The 26,742-nt window shown below is 41.9% G+C and overlaps 1 protein-coding gene across 2 annotated transcripts in view; it reads right to left on the bottom strand.

The window, feature by feature from the left end:
* The window catches only part of fam13a (family with sequence similarity 13 member A), a 280,149-nt gene that overhangs the window by 135,736 nt on the left and 117,671 nt on the right, over nucleotides 1-26,742 (bottom strand). For both annotated transcript variants that reach the window (XM_059965405.1, XM_059965404.1), the window contains exon 6: nucleotides 17,176-17,274. In XM_059965405.1, the coding sequence (XP_059821388.1) occupies nucleotides 17,176-17,274 (99 nt within the window). The remainder of the gene's footprint in view (nucleotides 1-17,175; nucleotides 17,275-26,742) is intronic.

Here is a 26,742-nt window from a genome sequence, read left to right on the forward strand (position 1 = left end):
AAATTATCTATTTGATCAATTAAATTAAAGCTTCCCAGGTACCATGGTAAAATTGAAACACACATTTGGTTCAATCATCAGCATTCCTGGATTATTTGCTTAGCAACCACACACATCATGTTTTTACAACACAGTAGGAGGTAATTCAGTCCTTTAAATCTGTACTGACTACCGGCAAATCAACCCAATCAATCCTACATTTGCTCTCATTTTTTTTACTCTTAGCAGTGCAACATTCCCCTCCTCTACGTCAACTCCCCTTTGATTGTCTTGCTACATACCTGCATGAAGGAGTAATTTACAGTGGCCAATTAATCCAGCAGCGCATCCTTGGGATGTGGGAGTAAATTGGAACTCCCATTAAAAAGTCAATTCAGTCACAGGGAGAAGGTGCAAACACATAAACAGCACCCGAGATCAAGATCGAACAGTACAAACTGCTGCACTCTCATGCTACCCATTATCTCAATTCTTGCCCCTGATTTCCAATCTGCAATCTCTAGCTGTCCAGCTTCCTTCCATTTTCCTCCCTTTTTAAATTCCGGCCAGCCTTCAAGGAATTAAGAGCTGAGATGTTATCAAAAGACTACCTTTGCTTCCTTCAGTTGTCCAAATCCTAGGCCGAATACACCAATCCAGTTCCGTAACCTGTCAAAGCTCAGGGCAAGCTTCTTCATAGCTCAACACCACAAGTACACTGCATGTCCAGTTGAAGAGAGTGAAACCAAACCTTTTCCTGCTGGCTCGTCCACTGTATTTGTTCCACTAAAAGCCCATTGAATTTGAAAGGCAAAGCAGTCTTGTTTATGTCTAAACTGCAGTCAATCTACTCTGCATTTTTATTGTTTCAATCCGCCTTTCACTGAAGGGGAGGGAAATCAAACGGATTAGCAAATTCTGTGGCTGAAGGAAAACAAGAAACTTGAGGCATTCAATCAGAGTTTGTGAAGCATATCTCTTCCTTCAACAGGCCAGAACAATCATAGGTTTGGGAGGTAAAGGGGTGGGGGGGGGGGGCTATTCTTCCTGTTGTGGCAGTATGCCCAGCACAAGTGTAGCTAGTTACTTATTACTCTAGAACAGCCTACACTTTCTGGATAGTAAAGCAGTGGGGCGAAAATCAGCCAGGGTGGGCAGCACAAGGCATGCAATAAATTTGTTTTCATGAGAAAACCAAAACACTGCAGAAATCTGCAACAAAAACAGATAAAACTGGATGCTCTGTAAGTCAGACAGCATCTCTGGAAGGAGACGCAGGAGAAGCAGATGCTGGAAATCTGGAGCAACACACAAAGCACTGGAGGAACTTAGTGGGCTGGGTAGCACCCATGGAGTGAAATGGACAGTTAAGGTTTTGGGCTGAGATCTCCTCATCTGCACTGGAAAGAAAGAGGGGAGATAGCCAGGATAAAATGGTGGAGGGAATAGCAGCTCAATCTGGGCAGTCTCCAACATGACAGCATGATCACTGAACTCTGAAACCTCAGGTAACTGCTCCTCTTCAGTCCCTTTTCACTGTCTTCTTTTATCTCTCTCCTGATCTAACTGGTCTTCACTCTATTTCATTCCTCTCTTCAACTCTATTCATCTGCTCATCACCAACACACTCCCCTCACTGGTTTGCCTGCCCACAGTCCTCCCTTTATTCCATGCTCCATCATCCTCTCCTATCAGATTCCCCTCACCTTCACTGATGAAGTGTAGTTCCTCAGGTTTGCACTGAGTCTTGTTATTACAGACAGCATTATTTCACACTGCAATCTCACCCTTCCAAGGGATGCAATGGACAAAATTGGACCTCTGGAAGATCAGAATGGTAATCCACATGTGGAGCCAAAACAGATGAGGGAGATCTTAAATGCATCCGTATTTACTCGGGAGTCAAACACAGAGTCCACAGAAGTGAGGCAAAGCAGCATCAACTTCACAGACCCTAACCAGATTACAGAGAAGGAGAAGGTGTTTTGCTATCCTGAGGCAAGTCAGGGAAGATAAATCCCCAGGCCTGACAAGGTGTTCCCTCAGACCCCACAGGAGGCAAGTGCAGGAATTGCCAGGGCCCTAGCAGAGATATTTAAATCATCCTTAGGGACAGGTGATGCACCTGCGATTGGATGATAGCTAATGTTGTTCCATTGTTTAAGTAAGGCTCTAAGAATAAACTAGGAAGTTATAGACTGGTGTGCCTCACATCAGTAGTGAGAAAGTTAGTGGTAGGTATTTCAAGGGATTGGATATATGAATGCTTAGATAGACATGGAATATTTAAGGATAATCTGTATTGCTTTGTGCGTGGTAGATTGTCTCTAACCAATCCAAAGGAGTTTTTTTTTGAGGAAGTTACTAGGAAAGTTGATGCAGGCAAGGCAGTGGATGTTGTCTACGTGAACTTTAACAAGGCACTTGATAAGGTCCCGCATGGGAGGTTGGTCAAGAAGGTTTAGTTGCTTGGCATTCAAGATGAGAGTGTAATTTAGATTAGACATTGGCTTTGTGGGAGAAGCCCGAGGGCGGTAGTAGATGGCTGCCTCTCTGACTGGAGGCCTGAGACTAGTGGTGTGCCACAGGGATCGGTGCTGGGTCCTATGTTGTTTGTCATCTGTATCAACAATCTGGATGATAATGTAGTTAACTCAATCAGCAAATTGCAGATAACACCAAGATTGGGGGTGTAGTGGACAGTGAGGAAGGCCATCATGGCTTACAGTGGGATCTGGACCATTTGGAAAAAAGGCAGATGGGATTTAATGCAACAAGTGTGAGTCATTGCACTTTGGTAGGACCAACCAGGGTAGGTCTTACGCAGTGAGCAGTATGGCACTGAGGAGTGTGGTAGAACAGAGGGATACAGGAATACAGGTCCATCATCAAAGGGGCGTCACAGGTTGATAGGGTCACTAAGAAAGCTTTTGGTACGTTGGTATTCAAAAAACAAAGTACTGAGTAAAGGAGATGGGATGTTGTGTTGAAGTTGTATAGGACACTGATAAAGCCTAATTCGGAGTATTGAGTGCAGTTTTGGTCACCTACCTACAGGAAAGATGTAAACATGGTTGAAAGAGTACAGAGAAAATTTACAAGGATGTTACTAGGACTGGAGAACCTGAGGAAAGATTGAATAGGTTAGGACTTTATTCCGTGGAATGCGGAATAGTGAGAGATTTGATAGATATATACAAAATTATGAGGGATATACTGTAGATAGGGTAAATGTAAGTAGGCTTTTTTCACACTGAGGTGGGGTGGGACTGCAACCAGAGGTCATGGGTTAAGGGTGAAAGGTGAGAAGGTTAAGCTGAACAAGGGGGGAAACTTCTTCATTCAGAATGTGCAACGAGAGTACAGAGAAAATAGTGAGAGATTTGATAGATATATACAAAATTATGAGGGATATACTGTAGATAGGGTAAATGTAAGTAGGCTTTTTTCACACTGAGGTGGGGTGGGACTGCAACCAGAGGTCATGGGTTAAGGGTGAAAGGTGAGAAGGTTAAGCTGAACAAGGGGGGAAACTTCTTCATTCAGAATGTGCAACGAGAGTACAGAGAAAATTTACAAGGATGTTACTAGGACTGGAGAACCTGAGAAAAGATTGAATAGGTTAGGACTTTATTCCGTGGAATGCGGAATAGTGAGAGATTTGATAGATATATACAAAATTATGAGGGATATACTGTAGATAGGGTAAATGTAAGTAGGCTTTTTTCACACTGAGGTGGGGTGGGACTGCAACCAGAGGTCATGGGTTAAGGGTGAAAGGTGAGAAGGTTAAGCTGAACAAGGGGGGAAACTTCTTCATTCAGAATGTGCAACGAGCTGCCAGCACGCGAGCTCGATTTCAATGTTTAAGAGAAGTTTAGCTAGGTTCATGATGGTAGGGATATGGAGGGTTATGGTCCCAGTGCAGTTTGATGGGAGTAGGCAGTTTAACTGTTTCGGCACAGACTAGATGGGCCAAAGGGCCTGATGCAGAGCTGTATTTTTCTATGAATTTCAGAAGCAGTGTAGGAAGAATCAAGAGAGTCAGGGGTAAAGAGGAATGGAAAAAAAGTGGGGCAGAGGCCAAAATCAGAATATCTATAATCTCCTTGATTAGAGCAACAAGCTCAGGAGGCTACTGGCCAACTCCAGCTCCGAACGTTATGCTCACTATGTTGAGGTAGTATGTGTGGCAACACTTGTAGCCTGTCTCCACCACAATTCTTGGACTGTGTTGGCTGTCGCTGCAAAATGATGCATTATCCTGTATGTTTTGATGTACATGTGACAAATAAAGCTAATCTTTAGTTCTCAGGGGCTACTGAGAATGGAGCAGAGATAAATCCTGACCAGGTGTGAAGATTGCTGCTCCCATGGAAACCCAAGAGACTTTTCCAGGTTTGTGCAAACAAAATAAAATCTGAATGGGACATTCAAAAACTGTGAGGCAAGTATTAACTTTCAAGGAAGTTTGCAGTAATTATACCTTCCTATCAGGTGCAAAGACACAAAAGATATAAGAGCCCAACTATATATTATAGGATAAATTAAGAGTAGTTTTAACTCCAAGGAAAGGGTATATAAAGTTATCAGAAAGAACATTAAGCCTAAAATGTGGGAATATCTTAGACTTAAAGATTTGAAAGCAAAGAAACTGATAAAAACATAAGGAAAGTAGGATATGATAGTGAGTAACAGAAAAGCAGACCGAGTTTCTGCAGCAATGTCAAAGGGAAAGGATTGGTGAGAGCAGATGATACTATTTAGGAGAATTAATAATTAGAAGTAAGGAATAGCAGAAGAATTAAACTAATTATTTTTGTCTTTCATAGAAGAAACAACAAACTTCCAGAAATATTGAGAACAAAGGGTCCAGTGTAAAAAAGGAATTGAAAAAGTAATTAAGTCAATCTGTCTCTAGGCATAAAGTATATGCTATGGGTTACGTTAACCCTGTACATTCAGTTTCACTGACAACAGAAGTCAGGACTAAGTAACATAAGTATCACCAATAGCTTGTCCTGGTCCACCCACGTAGAACCCATGGCAAAGAAAGTGCATCAATACCTCTACTCCTTCAGGAGGTTAAGGAACTTCAGGGTATCCCCATTAACCCCACAGATGCACAATGGAAATCATAATATTCAGATGCATCACCGTTGTAGGGTAATTGCTCTGCTCAAGACTACAAGAAGAGCAGAGAGTTGTGGACATAGCTGAGTACATCACTAAAACCAGCTTCTCTCAACGGACTCTGTGTACACTTCTCACTGCCGCGGAAAGGCAACAACAATAATCAAAGACATTTGATGTTCCCTCTTCTTTCTCGTCCCATTGGGCAGAAGATAAAAAGTTCTGAAGTACATTTCACCAGACAGCCTCTATCTCATTGTTAAAGAGTACGCTTACCAACCTCCGTGATACGAAGGACTCTTAACCTAACAATCTACTGTCGGCCCTCCTTATACGCGTGGGATTGGTTCCGGGACCCCTTGCAGATGCTCAAGTCCCTTATTCAACTTGTTAATGCGGTGGATCTTAGGACCCAGCGGAACCCCAGACCTTATTTAACCTGTCCCAGTGCAGTGGACATTAGGACCCAGCGGCAGAGATCTGAATCCGCAGTGTTTCATTTCACGAAAATAATCACGATCACAATTGAAAATAAAGTGGAAATAATAAAGCAATCGGAAAGAGGTGAAACGCCATCGGTCATTGGAAAAGCGTTAGGCTACAATTGGTCAATGATTGGAACAATTTTAATGGATAAAGTGAGAAAGGCTGTGCCCCAATGAAAGCTACAATCATTAATAAGCAACGCAATGGTTTAATTATTGAGTTTTGTGTTTTTGATCCTCACATCAACCCGGCACGGTAGAGAGTGCACTCGATAGCGGTCTGTCACTGGATCGAACTCGGGAAGAAGTTCCCGATCCCGGTGCTGAAACATACTTTCTTAAGTGTTTTATATACAAAGAAAGGTAAAATATATACTATACACTAAGACAAACGTTTGACTAACTGACGCCAAATAATACCTGATGTACCTGTTCCGACTTACTGAGTAACAGAACTTCTGATTTTTTTTGATCCTGATCCATGATAACCCACGCACATCCGCCCGTAAACTTTAAATCACCTCTAGATGACTTATAATACCTAACACAATGTATATGCTATGTAAAATAGTTGTTATACTGCATTGTTTAGGGAATAATAACAAGAAAAGAAAGTCTGTACATGCTCGAACAACAAGTGCTGGAAGAGCACTTCTGGGTTTTTGCGATTCGCGGTTGGTTGAATTCGCGGATAAGGAGGGCCGACTGTACCTCGTCATGGCTTTGCACCTTGTTGTCTGCCTGCACTCCGCTTTCTCTTTAACTGTAACACTAAATTCTGTATTTTGTTATTGCTTATCCCTGGTCCTATCTCAATGTACTGATCCTGTGAAATGATTTGCATGGATGCTATCCAAAACAAAGATTATCATTGTATCTTGGTAAATATGTTAATAATAAAACTAGAATAAATTATGACTATTTGCTCATATTTGCCAATGGTTTCAGCAATAGTGACCGGTGGTTAATTTGCTTTCCTCCTTTCCTTCCCAGGGTCAAGCTATAGCTGCTGTTCAACCTGATTTGAAGCCCCAGCATTTGACACATTTTCCACGTGATTGCTTCTTACATTCTACCCTTCTTTAACAGTCCTTTAGGATCAAGGACAACTTGGTTTTACTCCATTTCTCAGGAACAGAAGATGCTAATCCTTCAACTGTTTTAACATGTTACTCCTCTAGGGGCTGAAAGGAGAAAAATCTTGGTCTAAAAGAATTAGCAAAGACTAGACTCTGTAGCACACACCTATAGGTGGACTCATACACCCTCTTATTCCAAGCATACAAAGATACACTATGATCTCACAAACACAGGTGAAGACAGACACACAATCTCGTCTAAAACTTTTTCCTCAAGACTTCATTCCATATCCCCTCATTCTTCTAGTCTCCCCTTCCTTATTCACTCTACCTTTGCTCCTTTTCTTCCAAATACTTCCCTCAGTCTCTATCAATCATTCTCCCTCCAAGCTCCATTATGAAAGTGACTGTAATGCATTCAAATACATCTCTCTCTATAGAGAACTTTACAATGTCTTATGATCCTGAAAGACTGCAACTGAAACCCATAATCTTCTTTTATGATTTAGGCACAGGTCTACTAACTGGCCAGACTTTCTCTTATTTGATTGACCAACAGCACAATACAGTTTCATATCTTGCATAGAAAGTTACCTAATTCACTGTAACTGGTGAGCCCTTGAAGGAATGTTTCTGCAGAGACGCAAAACACAGCATTTAAGACACCTTCACAGTCTCAGGAGGAATTAGCAGAGGAAAAACTACCAACATAGGTCCAATACTGAAGGATAAACAAGAAGTTGGGAATGCAGTGAATTTATTGAGGTTTTGGCATTGGCTACCATGGAACTGTTTGAACCACAGCAAAATGCAGCCTCCAGATGCAGAGCCATCTTTTGTACAGGCTGAGTAACTACATGGACACAATCCATTTTGAAGATTTGGAAACAGCGTCAGAATGCAGCAGTCTCTTACAAAAAAAAACAACTACAGATTTATATTAGCATTTACATGATGCTGGGACATTCCATGAGTCCTAATGGCCAGAGAAATGCTTTTTGAAGGATTGCCTCTGTTAAATTATAGGAAGCACAACAGGCAATTTCTACAGCGACCAGCAATGAACAGTTAATCAATATTAACAATGTCAATTAAAGGATAAACATGGCCTGCTTAGCAAATCCATGTTTATATTCACATGCCCACAGGGTTGTCTTTGATGATTCAGCAGAGGGTTAAGCACAAATAATATCCCTATGCTTAAGAGTCATGGTGCGGATATGCAAACCCTTTTCCAGCAGAGGAAGGATAGAGGATAAACAGGAAGAAATTAAGAGCAAAATAAAAGCTGCATGCTGGAAACACAAAGCTGCTAACTCAGTATGCCAGGGAGCAACTGATAAGGAAATATGAGTCCGTGAAAAAATCTCCCAGACAACCTTGATCCATTGCAATTTGCCTACTGCTGAAACAGATCTATGACAGATGCCAACTTCCTAACCTTACACTTTTTCTGGATCATCTGCACAGTAAAAATACTCTCGTTGAGTATTGTTTATTAACCACTGCTCTGCCTTCAGTTTTATATTTCTAAGCAAACTCATCTCCAAACTCCTAAACTCTGGGACTCAGCACTTCCCTTTGCCATTGACTTCCTGACTAAAGGACCAATATCGGTAATGACAGGCAGCAACACCTCTGCCACGATTATTCTCAACACAGGTACTCCACAAGTTTGCATCCTCAGCTCCCTACTCTACTCCGTATATAGTTACAACAGCATGTAACTATAACAAAATTGTTAGATTGTGCTCTAACTCCACCTGCAAGCCTGCAACAGATACTACTATAGTAGGATGTATCTGAACCAGGAAGGAGATGGCAAGCTTAGTGACATGGTGTCATTACAACAACCTTTCCTCAATGTCAGCAAAACAGAGCCAGTCATTTGCTTCAGGAAGGGGAGGCGGTGCACATGCTCCTGGTGTGGCCTTCTATATATTGGTGAGACCCGACGCAGAACTGGGAGACTGTTTCTCTAAACACCTATGCTCTGTCCGCCAGAGAAAGCAGGATCTCCCAGTGGCCACACATTTTAATTCCACATCCCATTCCCATTCTGATATGTCTATCCATGGCCTCCTCTACTGTCAAGATGAAGCCACATTCAGGTTGGAGGTACAACACCTTATATACCGGCTGGGTAGTCTCCAACCTGATGGCATGAACATCGATTTCTCTAACTTCCATTAATGCCCCTCCTCCCCTTCTTAGCCCATCCCTTATTGATTGATTGATTGATTGATTATTCCTTTTTTTCTCTCTCTTTTCTCTCTCTACCCCTCTCACAATCACTCCTTGCCTGCTCTCCATCTCCCTCTGGTGCTCCCCCCCTTTATTTCTCCCTAGGCCTCCTGTCCCATGATCCTTTCCCTTCTCTAGCTGTGTACCCCTTTTGCCAATTAACTCTCCAGCTCTTGGCCTTCATCCCCCCCCCCCTTTCCAATCTCTTACTATCTTTTCGTTCAGTTAGTCCTGACGAAGGGTCTCGGCCTGAAATGTCGACTGTGCTTCTTCCTATAGATGCTGCCTGGCCTGCTGCGTTCCACCAGCATTTTGTGTGTGTTGCTTGAATTTCCAGCATCTGCAGATTTCCTTGGGTTTAGATCTTCTAAAACTGGGTTTACAGAACAATATTGGTGGGCAAAATTGTTAACAAATCACATAAAGGTATTAGTTCCTCAGGTGAGACATAAATCAAAGGTGTCTTCTGCTCTCCAATGGTTGATGTGAAGAGTTCTTCCACAAATCTAGCCAATTATTATCTACCAACAAAAGCACTACCTAGTTTTTAAGACATACTTCTTTGTGGAGACTTGTTGTATATAAATTAGTTATAGTAATTGCTACACTTCAACAATACATCTTTATCAATAAAGTGCTTGAAAATACCCTAAGATCATGAAAGACAAAATATAAGTCAATTTTTAGTGACATTTACTTATAATTCATATAAACATTTATGTTCATTTTAATACACACACACACACACACACACACCCCACCACCCATAAAACAAAATAGTTTCCTCTGTGCAAAAATTGAGTCTCTGATTCAACACAACATCGAAGGCACTTAATGAAAGTATAGTAAACCTCCAATAATGCTGTGATGTGATGAGTGAGCTGCAGATTTTGTAGCTGTTGTTTTACTCTATTTAAACATGATACACAGTAGGTAATACTTTTCCAGTGAACCCGGTGAGTTTAAAGAGAGCAAGAAGCAGAACCCAGAGAGTTGCAGCTGGAAAGTTTCAGTTTACTGTAAGCTAAAACACATAAGCACTCCAGACCAAAACTCCAGTTGCACACATAACCCCATTCCAGACCTTGGCTCCTGGCTGCAAACCCGCTCGTCTTCCTGACTCCAGTCACATATCAGGCTCACACTACCAGTAGTTCATGGACAGTCTTATGAGTAATGCGAATTTTCAAATAGCAGTCTGTGAGTAATAATAAACAGATTTTGAAATACTGGTATTTCCAAACAATGGCATACCGGATTATCAGTTTGACTGTAATTACCAAACAAAAACAGACACTAAGCCACAGACTTTAGGGTCAATAATGAAAGGCATTATCTGAAAGGCAGGGGAAACCCAAAGAAGAAGAGATAATAGAGGCAAGGAGGATTAGGGTTGGAACTCTGTAACCTAGGACTTTGAAAGATGAAGGCATGGCCACCAAAGGAAGAGTAATTAAAAACTGGGATCACAAGAGGCCAGAATTAGCTGGAAACAGAGACCGAAGTGGCCTGGTACTGAAGGAGGTTGTTGTGACAGATATATAACACTTGCATCCTCTATTGCCACCTTGTCACTGCCACAGAAGGCCTTTTGCTTGACTTTGTCTGATATAAACCTAAAAATTTGCAGTTGCAGCTGTGTTAAACTTTGGTTGGGCCACACTTGGGAGTAATGCGTGCGCTTCTAGTGGTCCCATTACAGGAAGGGTGTGGAAGCTTTGGAGAGAGAGCAGGTTTACTTGGATGTTGTCTCCATTTGGCATAAAGAGAGATTGGACAAACTTGAGTTGTTTTCAGTGGAACATTAGAGACCAAGGTGAGACCAGAAACTAAAAACAGCAGAAGACGTGGGGAGAGAAGACTGTCAAGGTTTTTTTTTCCAAGGATAGAAATGTAAGGTTAGAGAAGAAAAGTTTAAAGGAGACATGTGGGGCAAGTTCTTTTTATACACAGATGGTCTGACTGAGTGCCTGGGATGCATTGCCATGGGAGGTGCTGGAAGCAGATACAACAGAGGCAAGTACAAAGCTTTTAGATAGGTACAGGAATACACAGGGATGGAAGGATATGATCATTGTGTAGGCAAAGGGATTAGTTTAATTTGACATTATGCTTGCCACTGACATCGTGGCCTGAAGGATCTGTTATTGTGCAGCACAGTTTATGTTCTTATCAGAGTACATCTTACCTGACATAAATTTATGTTTCTCCAAAATTATGCTGGCCTTGCTGCAACAAACTTCAAGTCAGAGTCAACTACAGTGTCTGAAATAGGTGACTTTGAACGGTTCTCACTCCAAAAACATCTTAACTCGCACCAATCCACAAAATATATGCTCAGGTATATATTTTCATGTTTTCACATCCACACACTCATCCTTACTTTTTAAAAATTCCTTTTATTTTATCACAGTACTTCGGCACTGTAAAATACTTCTCGTTACATATTGCCTTTCACATCCCCTTTATGACATTCCAAAATGCTTTACGGCCATGGTTCATGCGTGTTCACTGTTATAATGTCAGAAGCAAGTGCACGGCAAGTTCCCATAAACAGAAATAGCTGAATGCTGTTACTCTGATTTGATCAGCGCACACCACAAATCAAGTTACAGCTAAACCTTCATCTTCCGACTACCCATCAGTTCCTTGGTGCTCCTTACCTGTGGCAAGTTCTTAATGGTGAACAGTGAGCCTTTCCCCCTCTAGCCCTACTGCTGTAAGTCGCTATAGCTGATGTGAGAAAGTGATCTCTTCAGCAGATCTCAGAATAGCCAAATGCTTGTGATTTTCCTTTTCGATATTACCACACTCCACAGCCCATACACACCCTGAATTTCAAAGCAGAATTGGACTATAGATCCCAAGTATACTTAGTGCAAAAGTAAGGACACAGAGTTACTCGCCTCTTATAAACAGTGACAATGATTTGCCTGTTGCTCAGTTTTATGGCATTCACTGTGTAAACAAAACAGATAACTTCACATTATCCTGACCTTGACGGAATAAAGGCAAAACAATTTACCTGAGATTTCAGAATCAGCATTCCTGCAGTTTTACTTTAACTCTTCATGCACCAGAGCAGCAGCAACATCGATCAAGAGAAAATCAGGGTAAACTCAAGTAAGCTTGGATGAATGACAACTTATGGTGCTTTTTTTTAATCTTCTCGCCCGTGCATTAGTCAAGTGTGCTCTCTCACAAATGCTCCTAAAGCCAATATTTTTGCAGTGTATATTATGTACATTTCCCCACAGCTCAGCATGAGTCTTGGAGGAATGATCTGATGTCATAACTTCGCTGGTTCTGCAAGAACATGCATTCCTCCATTGTGTTCTTAGAACGTAAACACCTCAGACCATAAGATCACAACACCTAGGAGCAGAATTAGGCCATTTGGCACACTGACTCTGCTCTGCCATTCAATCAAGGCTGATCATTTTTTTTTCTCTCCTCAGCCCTACTCACCAGCCTTCTCCCCGTAACCTTTGATGCCATGTCCAATCAAGAACCTATCAGCCTCTGCCTAAATACACCCAACGACCTGGCCTCCACAGTTGCCTGTGGTAATAAATTGCACAAATTCACCACCCTCTGGCTAAAGAAATTTCTCTGCACCTCTGTTTTACATGGACACCTCTATCCTCAGGCTGTGCCACTTGTCTTAGACTCCCCCAACCTGGGAAACATCCTTTCCACATCCACCCTGTCTAAGCCTTTCAATGTTTGAAAGGTTTCAATGAGAATCCCCCCCCCCCCCCAATCCTTCTAAATTCCAGCGAGTACAGACCCAGAGCTATTAAACATTCCTCGTATGAAAACCCGTTCATTCCTGGAATCATCCTTGTGAACTTCCTCTGAACCCTTTCCAGTGCCAGCACATCTTTTCTTAGATTTTTTTTTGTGTGCCATACTCTGCCAGAGCCTTGGCAACCACTTATTTTTTTCAAGTGGTTGTCTTGGAGGGAAGATTCTGTGAGTGGCCTTGCACGTCCTCCTCACAGCACAGTGTGTTTCTTTTCACATGGTCAAGTTGCGAGCTTGACACTCAACCCGGCACAGATGGAAAACATGTCCTAGAATGGCTCGACTAGATTCGAACTCGCTGATGTCACTGCGCCACCAGCCGGCCTTAGATGAGGAGCCAAAAACTGTTCACAATACTCAGGTGAGGCCTCACCAGTGCCTGATAAAGCCTGAGCATCACATCCCTGCTCTTGTGTTCAAGACCTCTTGAAATGAATACTAACATTGCATTTGCCTTCCTCATCACTGACTCAACCTGCAAGTTAACCTTTAGGGTGCTCTGCACAAGACTCTCAAGTCCTTTGCATCTCAGCTTTTTGATTATCTCCCTGTTTAGAAAATAGCCTGCACATTTATTTCTATTACCAAGTGCATAACCATGCATTTTCCAGATTTGTATTTCATTTGCCTCTCTTCCGCATTCCGCTAATCTGTACAAGTCTTTCAGCAGCCTATCTGTTTCCTCAACATTACCTGCCCCTCCAACAATCTTTGTATCATCTGTAAACTTTTCAACAAAGCCATCTATTACATCATCTAAATCATTGATATACAGCATAAAAAGAAGCGGTCCCAACACCCACTCCTGTGGAACATCACTAGTCACTGGCAGACAACAAGAAAAGGATTCTTCTACTCCCACTCGCTGCCTCCTATCAATCAGCCAATGCTCTAACCATGCCAGAAACTTTTCTGTAACACCATGGGTTCTTAACTTGTAAGTTGCTTCAGGTGTGCAACCTTGTCAAAGGCCTTCTGAAAGTCTAGATATACAACATCTACTTGTAATTTCCTCAAGGAATTTCAACAGGTTCGTCAGGCAAGATTTTCCCTGAAGGAATCCATACGGTCTTTGTCCCATCTTATCCTGTGTCACCAAGTACTCCATAACCTCATGCTTAACCATTGACTCTAACATCTTCCCAACCACTGAGCTAAGGCTAACCTCAAGGCTAATAAAGAACTTGATCAAGTGATTGCCTTGCTGACCAGAACCTTGAGTTATGGAGGTCCTTTTACCTTAATCCATAACCTGTTTACATTTGGGCTTCTCATCCTGAGACTTAACCATCATACTGGTCCTCAGAACCTTCTGCCAAGATGAGGACACTCACCTGAATCAACCCCAAGCCAATCATCTCCTCAGAAGGCTAAGGAAATCGGCATGTCCCAGGTGACCCTTAGCAATTTCTACAGATGCAACATATAAAGAGTCCTATCCAAATGTATCACAGTGTGATAAAAGCTATACCCAAGACTGTAAGAAATTGCAGAGAATTGTTGGGATAGCCCAGCCCATCGCAAAAATCATCCTCCTCTCCACAGACTTTGTCTACACTTCCTGTAACTTCAGGAAAGCAGCCAACATAATCGAAACCTTCTCCCAACCTAGTCATTCTCTGGTCTTCTTCCTCCCCTTCTATCACGCAGAAGATGCGACAGCTTGAAAACAGCACCACCCTGCTGAAGTAAAGTGTCTATCCCACTGTTATAAGACGACTGACAGACCTATCATATGATAAAGATGAAGTCTTAACCTCAGTCTACGTCACCTTAGCCTTGTACCTTATTGTCTGTTTCTACTATAATTTCTCTTTAACTGCAACAATTTATTCTACATACTGCTCTTGCTTTTCTCTTGTGCTACCTCAATGTACTGAAATAATCTGTGTAGATGACATGCCAACAAAGTGATAATATAAACCAATTACCCTGATCATAAAACTCCCAGGCCCAAACACTTGACCCAGTTTCATCCTAGACTCTCATCCCTCAAGTCCCTGAAATAAGAGGTTGACATGTTACTTGGCTGCTCATTACGATTCAGACCCAGACTAGCCAAGATCAATCACCACATCTATTATCAACTCATATCGTGGAAAAAATTTTGCACAGAGCAACTCATTTCCTCCTGCTGTTTCTTTTGCATCATGTTTTGAATCTGAGGAAAGTCTTGTAACGAGTAGTGGCTACAGAGCACTGAAAGGCTCATTGTTCAACAGAGGCATGGAGAGTCACTGCCCACACAGGTGACAGAAACAATCAGCGTTGTCCCCTGGGCTCACATTTAAAGGCGAGGATGTGGGACTAAGCAGTGGTCAGCTTCAATGTAATTGCGTGGGAGAGAATTCAATTATTCCATCATTTCAAGGAACTGAACTGAACGGCTGACTTGTGACTTTGAAATGACGGGAGATATGGATGCCTTTGTAATTGGGCTGCTGTTTACCCGTTCCAATAGATGACCCCAAACATGCAAACGCTTGCCACCTGACCACTGAGTTGTTCCGGCAGCTTGTTTGTGCTCCATGAGACAGCATCTGCAGCCTCGGTATCCCCACGATACTGGAGTCATAGAAAAGTACAGCTCAGAAACAAGCCCTTCACTTCATCTAGTCAGTGCCAAACCATTTAAAATGCCTAGTTCCACTGACCTGCAACCTAGACCACAGCCCTCCACGTACTGATTCAAACTTTTCTTATACGCTGAAATCAAGCTCACCTTCTGCAGGCAGTTCGCTCCACACTTCCATGACCCTCTGAGTGAAGAAGCCTCCCCTCATGTTCCCCTTAACCTTTTGACTTTCACCCTTAACCCAATGACCTCCAGTTGTAGTTCCACCTATCCTAGGTGAACAAAGCCCGTTTACATTTACTCTATCTATACCCTTCATAATTTTGTACACCTATATCAAATCTCCTCTCAATCTTCTACATCCATGGAATAAAGTGCTAACTTAGTCAATATTTCCTTATAACTCAGGTCCTTCAATTCCAGCAACAATCTTGTAAATTTTCTCTGTACTCTTTTTTTACATCTTTCCTGTAGGTAGTAGAACTTTGCCAGAAATAGCCTGTCCCAATCCACACTTGCCAGATCTTTTCTGATATCATCAAAATTGGCATTTCTACAACTTAGAAACTCATCAAGCAGACCAGACCTATCTTTTTCCATATTTATTTTGAAACTAATGGCATTACCATCAAAAGATGTTAAGTATTCCCCCAATCAAACTTCTGTCACCTGTCCTGTCTCATTCTCTAATAGGAGATCAAGTAACACACGTCTCATACTAGTTGTACTCCAGAAACTTTCAAGATCCCTTCAGAGCAAAAGAAGTTCCATCAAGATCAAATAAGTAACTGTATGAAATAGGAGTGGGAGTAGGGCACCTGGCCCTTTGAGCCTTCTGTGCCATTCATTAAGGTCATGGCTAATCTTTTACATGAAGAGCAATTATTTGACTACCCCCATATCCCTTGATTTCTTGAATAGAAGTCAACATAGGGAAGCACAGTACCGTAGCTGTTGGCATAGTTATTACAGCACCAGCAACCCAAGTTTAATTTTGCTTCTGACTGTAAGGATCCTGTATGTTCTCCCTGTGACTGTGCGTGTTGACCTCTGGGTGCTCACATGTTGATTTAACACAAAGGTAATTATCAATACTTGTGAATACCTTAATTGGATTCTACTGGCTTTGACCCAATTTGATTACTGGCACTGGCTTAGAAACACATCTGGTTTAGGTGACATCTTTCGTCTCTGGAGCATTATCAGGCAGGAAAATTCCCACTGCCGCAGGAAACCAGCCAACATAATTAATGATCCCTCCCTTCACAGTCATTTTATCGTCTTACCACTCCCGTCAGATAGAAGATATAAAAACCTGAAAGCACATACCACCAGGTTCAAGGACAGCTTCTATCCCGCTTTTAATGGACTCTTGAACAGACCTCCCATAAGCTAAAAGACAAAGTCTTAATCTTCCTATTTAGCTCATTGTGGCATATGAACTTTGCTTGTCTATCTGCATTACACATTTTCTATAATTGTAAGACATATTTTACATTGGTTTTTCCCTTTTATTTTCTTGATGTACTTATGTATTTGTCTGTATTGCACACAAACATGAAGCTTTTCACTGTACCTTGGTGCATGTGCCAATTGTAAACTTTTACCAGTGCCAAGCTTGGGGTAGGGATACCTTTCAGTGGCCTGGGAGGACATCTAGCTTGAGGGTACACCTTATATTTGGTAGCATAGTTTGCCTGGATATCTCACAGCAATTTGAATGTGTGTATGCCAGTTATCTCTTCTCAGGGTGTGCAACAATAGCAAAGGAATAGGAAAGCTGAGTTAGAAACCAGGAATACATTTCTATGTTAGACACATGATGGAATATTAAAACCATAGGACCAGTGAGCAATTATAACTAGAGGCAAACCTTTTTTCTCTTTGGCAACGGTCTTGTTGCTTCAGTGGTTGAGACAGCTGATGGCACAGAACAAACACTGGTTGGGAAGGACACGTCACTGCTGGCTTCCTGCAGGAAGTTTCAACAAAGAGAAAATGGAATGAATTCAATGTATCCCAAAGCCACAGGATAAAACAAATGCACACTAGTGGTATTACTGGGTAATAAGATAAATTATATGGAGCTTGGAGTTTTCTCAGATCCAGGTGGGATAAATGAAAAATGTAAGTGCAATCTAAACCAGGTAATATCAAATCAATAAGGATTGTAAAGCTTGTGTTCACAGTATAAACATGGAATGAATGCACGACCATATACTTATAGCACTTACAGAAAAGTTGGGGAGTCAGGATGGCTTGGTAAAGCAGAAAACATTCAAATCACAACTATTAGTCGTTTATAATCCGCTAATATTTTTTTTACTTGGCCTCTAGGTAACAGGACGATCAATTGAAGCTCCTGTCCATAAATCTCCACAAATTACAGCCTCCTCCAAAGTCAAATACGTAATACATATTTTATTGGAGATCAAAGTACGATGTTTTAAAGCACAGATTTGCTGGCTTCTCATTAAATTGTTTATCACACATACATAGCCACAGGAACCAAAGTGAAATGCTTTTCAATCTGAGTGTTATTGGCTACAAGCCAACTGGCCTGCTTCAGCACTTTTTTATGATTTTGTTATGGTGACTTTTGTCAGACTGTATTTAACTCATGAGCATCATGAAATAGGTAAAAACATCCAGAGATGAATAAATATATGTGTGACAATCTACAAGGGAATACCACAAGTGTTAAATTATGTACCTGATGACGAGCTCAACAGTGAAAGCAGAGCCTCCATCATCACAAGAGCAGAGCACCCTGGGGTTCAGTGATAATTCAGCAACTCCTTCAGAACATTCACCAGATGCATAAAGCCAGCAGGCTGATGGGAAGACCGCCACTTTCTACCTTCTCTCCAGGTCACATACTGCCCGTACTCATCATCCCTTCATCTTAACACAGAACAGTGCAGCACAAGAATATGCCCTTCATCCTACCAAGACTGTGTAGACCATGAGGCCAAATTAAGCTGATTTCAATTGCCTGAATATGGTTCACATCTTCTTCCACTACCTGCCTTGGCATCTACTGCTCGCTGTGTAAAAAACTTGTTTCTCAAATCTCCTTTGAAGACACAGCTTAGACCTGTGCAGATGACATTCCCACATTGAGCAAAAAGACTATCTACTCTATCTATGCCTCTCGTAATTCAATATATTTCTGTCAAGCCGCCTCTCAGCCTTTGACACACCCAAGAAAGCAATCTTACTTTTCCTTATAGCTACACTCCAATCCTGGCGAACCTCTTCTACACTCACACCAAAGCCTATCTGTCCTTCGTTTAGTGTGCTGACCAGATCTGCACACAATAATGTAAATGTGGCCAAACAAAAAAACAGTTCTATATAGCTGTAATATTACTCCTCAACTTTTGAACTTGATACCCTAACCATGAAGGGAAGCATGACTTACACCTTTGCAGTGCCACTTTAGGGAGCAATGGAACTGCACTCCAAGCAGACCGAGTTACTGCATCTTGCATCTTTGACCCACATGGGAATACTGGAATGAATCAGACCATGTTGGTATAACGAGGATTGATCAGTTCTCATCAGTTTCTCAAGAGTATCTGGGGATGAGAGGCAGCTGCCCATGCCTTGAATAGATCTATGGACCAGGCCGCAAGGTAATGGCATCACCATATTCTCCAACATTCCACATATCGAGTGGACTCAAGAGTAAGCAGTTGAAAAAATGATGCAGTATAAAGCTCCAAATTTCCATTATCTGCAATTGTTGCAATCCCCCCCCCCCACCTCTAACTGAATGCCAAAAAATTGCTCCTACCGCCTTGAAACAGGACCAGAACTAGCTGTTTCCTCTGGTGCATGTGACAAAGACAAGATGGGGGGAAAAACACATCATTATAATGTTACAAAGTCATTGAGCATGTTAACTGTTGATATGATTGCGTGGTGGAATGGTCACAAATAACTAAAAAGTCTGGAATGTGGACATCAGTATGAAGAAAAAGGGTAGTGCCTTTAAATATATGAACAAATGGGCAAACCTACCAACTGAATAAGTGTAAAGCAGCACTCAATTGCAGATTGACTCAGGTGAGCTTTACTATTCTGCAATAAGAATGCTTTGACATGATCAAGCAGGTTCTTAAAATTACATAGGTATGAACTAGAGAGAAAATGCAAGTTTTTGGGAGATTTCTAAAGCAACAGGGTTTTCTTTATTTCAATTGGAATGTGGAACTCGTACCTGCAGAGGGAGGCTGAGGTACATAGCGGCGTTTCTTTCAGAAGTGTTCTCAGTAAGACTGAAGTGAGTAGATGGACGAGAGGAGATTCATGAAGAATACGAACAGCAGCACAGGTCATCGGGCCTATTTCTGGGCTCAGTGATCTGTGTAATTTTGTCAGCTTGCTGAGGCTGACTAGCCATTGCTATGCCAAAGCTGGGATGGAACACTGTCAGAGAACACCTTTAGAGTGAAACAGCCTTCCTTATGTAGACACTGGAGAACAGGCAGTTCCAATGCTACTGGCAAAAAGAGCACTGTTGGCATTTTCATGAATAAAGAGGCACAAACAAAGGAATGGCATTAACTGAATAGAAGTAAAAGCTTCTCACTGTGATGCACATGACAATAATACTTTAATACCCATACCAACCAGTGCTATGATTGAATGTCCTCACTTCCACAATCTAGAACTCAACTGTTACAGCAATCCTGGCACCCAGTGAGGTAATGATACTGCTCTGTTCAAATGTCCTACAGCATGTTATCAAAATAGGGAAACCCTGCTGGCTTTTCTCCTCACAGTGCTTGAGTTCCCTAGATATTGGTCTTCCACAAGACAGAGCTTGACTTTGTAGGTAAAGTACTGTGGAAACAACATTTACCACAGGAAGTGGGGGTGGATGGGAGACAATGTGATAAAGATCAACCATGTTTGCCAGGATTCTTAATCTACTAGTATCATACTGACTGACAGGTATTATCCATCATGATAACAGGTATTGATGTCATGATAGCACTTTGATAATAAAACCTGAAGCACAAAATGCTGACTGGCAAATCTAAACATGAAAATCTTTCTTTGCAATATCTTTGGATAACCCTAAACAAGCTGACAACTACAAACTCTATGATCTGCCTGAGGAATTTAGCACTGCAGCACATTTCAGCAATATCAGGTTGATAAAGGTGTTCCTTACAACAGTGACTACACCTTATAAATAATAAGGCACCATGAAACATCCCAAGGTTAGAAAGACACCATTAATATACAAATCTTAATTATTTGTACCAAAGGAAACTTCCACATTAAAACTTCTCATTGTATGATTTTATCTATCTTTATTTTATCCTCCAGCCACTGCCAAGCAACTAGTTGTGTCTTTGTGTGTACTTGTTCCCTCTGTGAATTCTCACGCCATCATCAAGAGACATTAAGTATTCTCTCTGACAAGGTTTTCAGCTTGAATCCACTTTAAACTTTAGACTGTACTTCATTCATATCCAATTAAGTAGAGGAACATGGTGATGCATTACAGATTTCAGTCTTCCTTTTCAGCAACAGTAGCAGCTGTTCAGAAAGTATTGAATAACTTTAAATATATTAGTATCACGTGCTTTGGATTTGGATTAATCCTGGGTCATATTTAGCACTCACAGAAAACAATCCAATTCATCGGAGGAGAGTAAGACCCCTTATGATAAAAGATGCTTCCCACAAGCCCATGAACTTAATGTTGATCGATTACTAGCAGAGTGTCATCTGAAATTGATATGTTTTGTAACTTCAAAACATTAAACTAATTCAAAGGAAGTCACGGGAGTCCATAATGTGAGGCTATCTTCGTGTTCACTAAGTGACGTGTGCACGTGTGATGCCGTGTGCAATTTACATATTTTTACATATAACCATAATGAATTATACAAACAAAGAATGCTTCATCTATATATTTACAAGATTACTCAAATATTAATTAAACATTAAATGACCAACACTTGTCCCTGCTTAGCTATAAACTCCAACTCAATAGAGAATGCAGCTCAGATATATACACAGTGCTATATAATAAAACTACGATATTCAAACATCTTCCACAGCCTAGTAAATTTTAAATGATCCCATCCAGTCATTGTGGAGGCTTTCTTACTCTTGTATGATAAGGTCTTTCTTGACAAGGGGAATTATTCTGTTTGCAGGTGAGACTTGTGGTTGTGAAGTAGTCTCAGGTTCTAGGGCCTCCTCTGTAGGGTGGTTGTAGGAGTTGACTCTGGAGCTGCAGGAAGTGGTTCTGACAGCAGTATCCACCTTTCTTCTCCATCAATTGAATCTGCTCTCTTCAATTGATCAATGTGTTGCCAGCAGGTGATTTTGTCGTGGTTTCTCATGCCCCACAAACGACCAGGAGACGCAGAAGATTCTTCAAGAAGGTTTAAACTTTAACTTGCAAGTCAAAGCTGAGACAGTCATTGAGCTAGTCGCTGATTGCTCATCGATCCTTGTACATAGCATTTTTTATAGCAATCACGAGGAAATCTGCAGATGCTAGAAATTCAAACAACACACACAAAATGCTGGTAGAACACAGCAGAAAACAGCAATCTCCTGGTTTAGTTGTATTAGCATATCCAATCGGTCTACACCGTCTAGGTCTACACACGCATCACAAGTACATCCACCACTATTGTTTCTACCCATTGACTTAATCATGTTCTAATCTACATCTCTTAGCTACCCCTCATTAACACACCATTATCTTCTACATTCTTAAGATTTCATTCTCCTACTAAATTGGATACATGAATAGCAAATAGCAAACTCAAAGCTGACTACGTAGTTTTGGTTACACAGCAAACAAAGCAACTTTTATACTCCAATAATATTAGGCAATCTCCACCGTGAAGGAAATTGATCCAGTACTGTCTTTGGTCTTTCTGAGAACCCAATTTCGATTATATCCATAGTCCCTTGCCAGGGCTGCTTGTCCAGGAGTGAAGCCTCAAACTACCTTGCTGAGGAGCCTTCAATTTGTCTCAGCTATTTGTCCTACATACTTCTTCTGAGACTGGGTTTGAGGAGATCCAAGTGTGAATACAGGGGACGAGCCAGGAACAGCATTGCTGGTGAGCTGTTGGTTGTGGAGTATGCTGCACTGTGTATTGCAAGAAGAAAATTGGGAGGCTTCTGATTCAGTGTCATTGTAGCCTGTTCTGCTGATGTTGTTCACGGTGCGTTCTTTAGACTCTGGACAGACCAATCCGCCAAACCATTTGTAACTGGGTGGTACAGCGCAGATATAATATGTTTTAATCCATTCATTTTTAGGAATGACTGAAACTTTTCTGCCACAAACTGTGGTCTCTTGTCACAGAGTAAGTGTTCCAGATTACCACGCCTTGAGAAGAGGCTATTGGGAACACTTCAGGCCGCTTTGTAGCTGCATCCACTACTTTAAGATGTGCCCATGAATAACTTGGCAAAATCCACATTAATCCTCTGCCAAGGCACTGCAGGCCATTCCAGGGATGGAGACAAGCTGCACTTGGCATCTTCTGGATGTTTTCATTCTAACCACACCTAGATGACTGGCATGTAGCTCTCAGTTTGAATGGTACAACAAATCTCAATCCCCACATATGGGAAATTCTGTAAAGGACAAGTTTAACTCGGCACTGGTGAAAATGGGGTACTAGAGTTTCTGTTGCATATTCCAGCCATATGGGGTGACCAAGTAGACCTGGGACAGTGTGGGTTCTTTTCTGGTTTTCCTTTGGATCATCTCTGTCATAACAGGGAGACATTGAATTTGAGTTAGGGAGAATATGTCAAGGAGAGTGTTGTTCCTTTGTAATTTTTTTTGTTATTTTCTTTTCCAAGGGTAAACAGGATAATCCATCAGCAGTTCCACGACTAGTCATGGAAATTTCTCATGGGAGTGGCTGCTAGTTCGAGTTGCTGCCATCAGAGCAGGCTCTGGTTCGAGTCGCTGTCATTCGAGGGGACGCTGGTTCGAGTCGCTGTCGTTGGAGGGGACACTGGTTCGAGCTGCTGTCGTTGGAGGGGACACTGGTTCGAGCTGCTGTCGTTGGAGGGGACGCTGGTTCGAGTCGCTGTCGTTGGAGGGGACGCTGGTTCGAGCTGCTGTCGTTGGAGGGGATGCTGGTTCGAGTTGCTGCTGTCGGAGGGGACGCTGGTTCGAGTCGCTGTCGTTGGAGGGGATGCTGGTTCGAGTTGCTGCTGTCGGAGGGGACGCTGGTTCGAGTCGCTGTCGTTGGAGGGGATGCTGGTTCGAGCTGCTGCTGTCGGAGGGGACGCTGGTTCGAGTCGCTGTCGTTGGAGGGGACGCTGGTTCGAGCTGCTGTCGTTGGAGGGGATGCTGGTTCGAGTTGCTGCTGTCGGAGGGGACGCGGGTTCGAGTCGCTGTCGTTGGAGGGGACGCTGGTTCGAGTCGCTGTCGTTGGAGGGGATGCTGGTTCGAGTTGCTGCTGTCGGAGGGGCTGCTGGGGTCGATGCTCTCAGGGATGTTATCAGAAGTGTAAGATTTATGGATCAGACTGTTGTTCAAACTAACTGTAGTTCATATTGGCCTCTTTCAGTTCTATGTTTGTTTTTGTGTTCTCACCCATTCTTTCTTGTTGCCGATTGGTGGGCTAGGGGTTTAGTTTTTACGCGAGGGAGGGGATGCAGATGTTTGAGGTTTGCAAGTTTTTGTCCCTTTCTCTCTTTGTGCGGAGGGAGGATTCATGTCTTCCTTTCAACAATTTATATGGCTTTCTGCATTCTACGGTTATCTGGAGAAGAGACAAATTTCAGAGCTGTATTCTGCATACATACTTTGATAATAAAATTAAAGTTTGAACCTTTAGTCATCCTCTTGAACACAATCTTGTAATTGTGTCCTCCAAGAAACAGGACCTATCTCTACATTCATGCTGTTGCATTCAGTCACCCTTCTGTGGACTGAAAATGAACACAAGCGGTTCATGATCGGTAATGAGGGTAAACGCTCTCCCACGCAGGTATTTAAAATGTTTTACACCCCAAACAAGATGCAAGGCCTCTCTGTCAATCTGTGCATATTTTTTCTCTGTGGCAGTAAGGGCATGTGAAGCAAAAGCTATGGGGTATTCACTCGTAACATGTGACATGACTGCACTTGTAAGGTGTGGTGTCACAGGCACCCTTTACTGGTTAATGTTGATCATAATGGGTGACAGTGTCTGACATCACCATTTCTTTTAACTTTTTGAAAGCCACCTTACACTGCCTTGCCCATTGCCATTTATTCCCAATCTAAAGTAATGAGTTAAAGGGTTGAAGCATGTTAACCAGGTTTGGCAGTAACCTGTTATAATAATTGGCAAATGCTAAAAATGACTGCAACCCTGACGTAGCCTTTGACCTTGGAGCATCCACCACAGCTTCATTTTTCTAAGCACACTTGCTGTGTTATGCTGAGTCCATAATCTTCTAATTTTTTCTTGTCATCTTTACCGCTAATAACGATGTCATCCAGGTAATACTGAGTGCTTGGGCAGCCTTGCAACACCTGGTCCACAGTTTCCTGCAAGGTGCTACTCTAAAAATAAGCCTATTATAGCGATGAAGCCCTTTGTGAGTGCTTATGGTGAGTAACACTTTGGACTCTTCCATCTCCATCTGTAAGTAGGCCTTAGCTAAGTCTACTTTGCTCAAGTGTTTTCCTCCGGAAAGGTTTGCAAAGATATCCTCTATCCTGGGCTGAGTTATTGATCTACTTGCAGTACCGGGTTGATGTTAACCTTAAAATCACCACAGATCCTATTGGAGTATAAAAGTTGCATTGTTTGCTGTGTAACCAAGACTGTGTACGTAGTCAGCTTTGAGTTTGCTATTTGCTATGCATGTATCCAATTTAGTAGGAGAATGAAATCTTAAGAATGTAGAAGATAATGGTATGTTAATGAGAGGTAGCTAAGAGATGTAGATTAGAACATGATTTAGTCAATGGGTAGAAACAATAGTGGCGGATGTACTTGTAATACGCAACTGTAGACTGACTGGCTATGCTAATGCAACTAAACCAGGAGATTGCTATAAAAAAATGCTATGTACAAGGATTGGTGGGCAATCAGCAACTAGCTCAGGTGTGGGCAAACTTCTTGACTTGAGGGCCACAAAGGGTTCTAAAATTTGACAGGGGGGCCGGACCAGCAGCAGATGGACGGAGTGTTTTGGTAATACACCTCATAAGAGAAAATAAAATATCATGGGATATGTAGAAAACATGTGCTTTAATTTCAATTGAAAATGAACAAATGCATTACAATAAAATATCTGTCTTTGAAGTCCCATGGTATTTAGCTATTTATTGAAATGACTTTTAAAACACTGAACATTAAATGAATAAAATACAGCTTTTTTTAATAGTAACAGTTATTATTTTACAGCACTGAAAATTCTGTTATCCTTCAAGATATTATCATCATCACTCTCCTCCTGACTGTCTTTATTTCAAAAACGGTAGGAGATGCAGGTCTACTTGTCCTGCTCCTTCTTATTCAATTGTCCCCTGTGCCAAAACTCAACAACGACCCGCACAATGACAGAACAGTGAGAGCGCGCCAGTATGCGGAGCTCTGTGCTCGCAAATCCCCGCAGGCTATCTCCGTTAGCCAGAATGCTGGCTAATTGTGAGCCGGTTCGGATGTGCCAGGAAATGGTGGGTCACCACAAGGTCACAAAGTAAAGCGCAAATATGGAGTAATACGCTACACCTCAACAAAGGTCAATGTATATAGAGTGCGTCATCTATTGGGAAAACGCCAGAATTGCGGGGAGAAAACGTTAACAAGGTTTATTAATATAATTTCATCAAGTTCTGCGGGCCGGATTAAAAAGCTTAACGGGCCGCATATGGCCCCCGGGCCGTAGTTTGCCCACGCCTGGACTAGCTCAATGACTGTCTCAACTTTGATTTGCAAATTAAAGTTTAATACTTCTTGAAGAATCTTCTGCGTCTCCTGGTCATTTGTGGGGCACGAGAAACCACGACAAAATTAAGTAGGCCTTAGCTAAGTCTACTTTGCTCAAGTGTTTTCCTCCAGAAATGTTTGCAAAGATATCCTCTATCCTGGGCTGAGTTATTGATCTACTTGCAGTACCAGGTTGATGTTAACCTTAAAATCACCACAGATCCTGACAGACCCATTGTTCTTGGCTAATGGAACCGCTGGCACTGCCCATGGCTTCCACTTAACCTTGGAAATCATCTCTTCAGCCTCCCTGCTATCTAGCTCAGCACCTACTTTATCATGGATGGTATAAGGAACTGGATGTGCTTTACAAAACTTAAGTACATAAATAAAACACTATTTTAGCTTTGTACCACACACAAAATGCTGGAGAAACTCAGCAGACCAAGCAGCATCTACAGAAAAGAGCACAGTCAACATTTTGAGACTAGACCCTTCAGCAG

This window comes from Hypanus sabinus, chromosome 3 (assembly GCF_030144855.1).
Source record: "Hypanus sabinus isolate sHypSab1 chromosome 3, sHypSab1.hap1, whole genome shotgun sequence".
In the NCBI taxonomy this organism is placed as follows: Eukaryota; Metazoa; Chordata; class Chondrichthyes; order Myliobatiformes; family Dasyatidae; genus Hypanus; species Hypanus sabinus.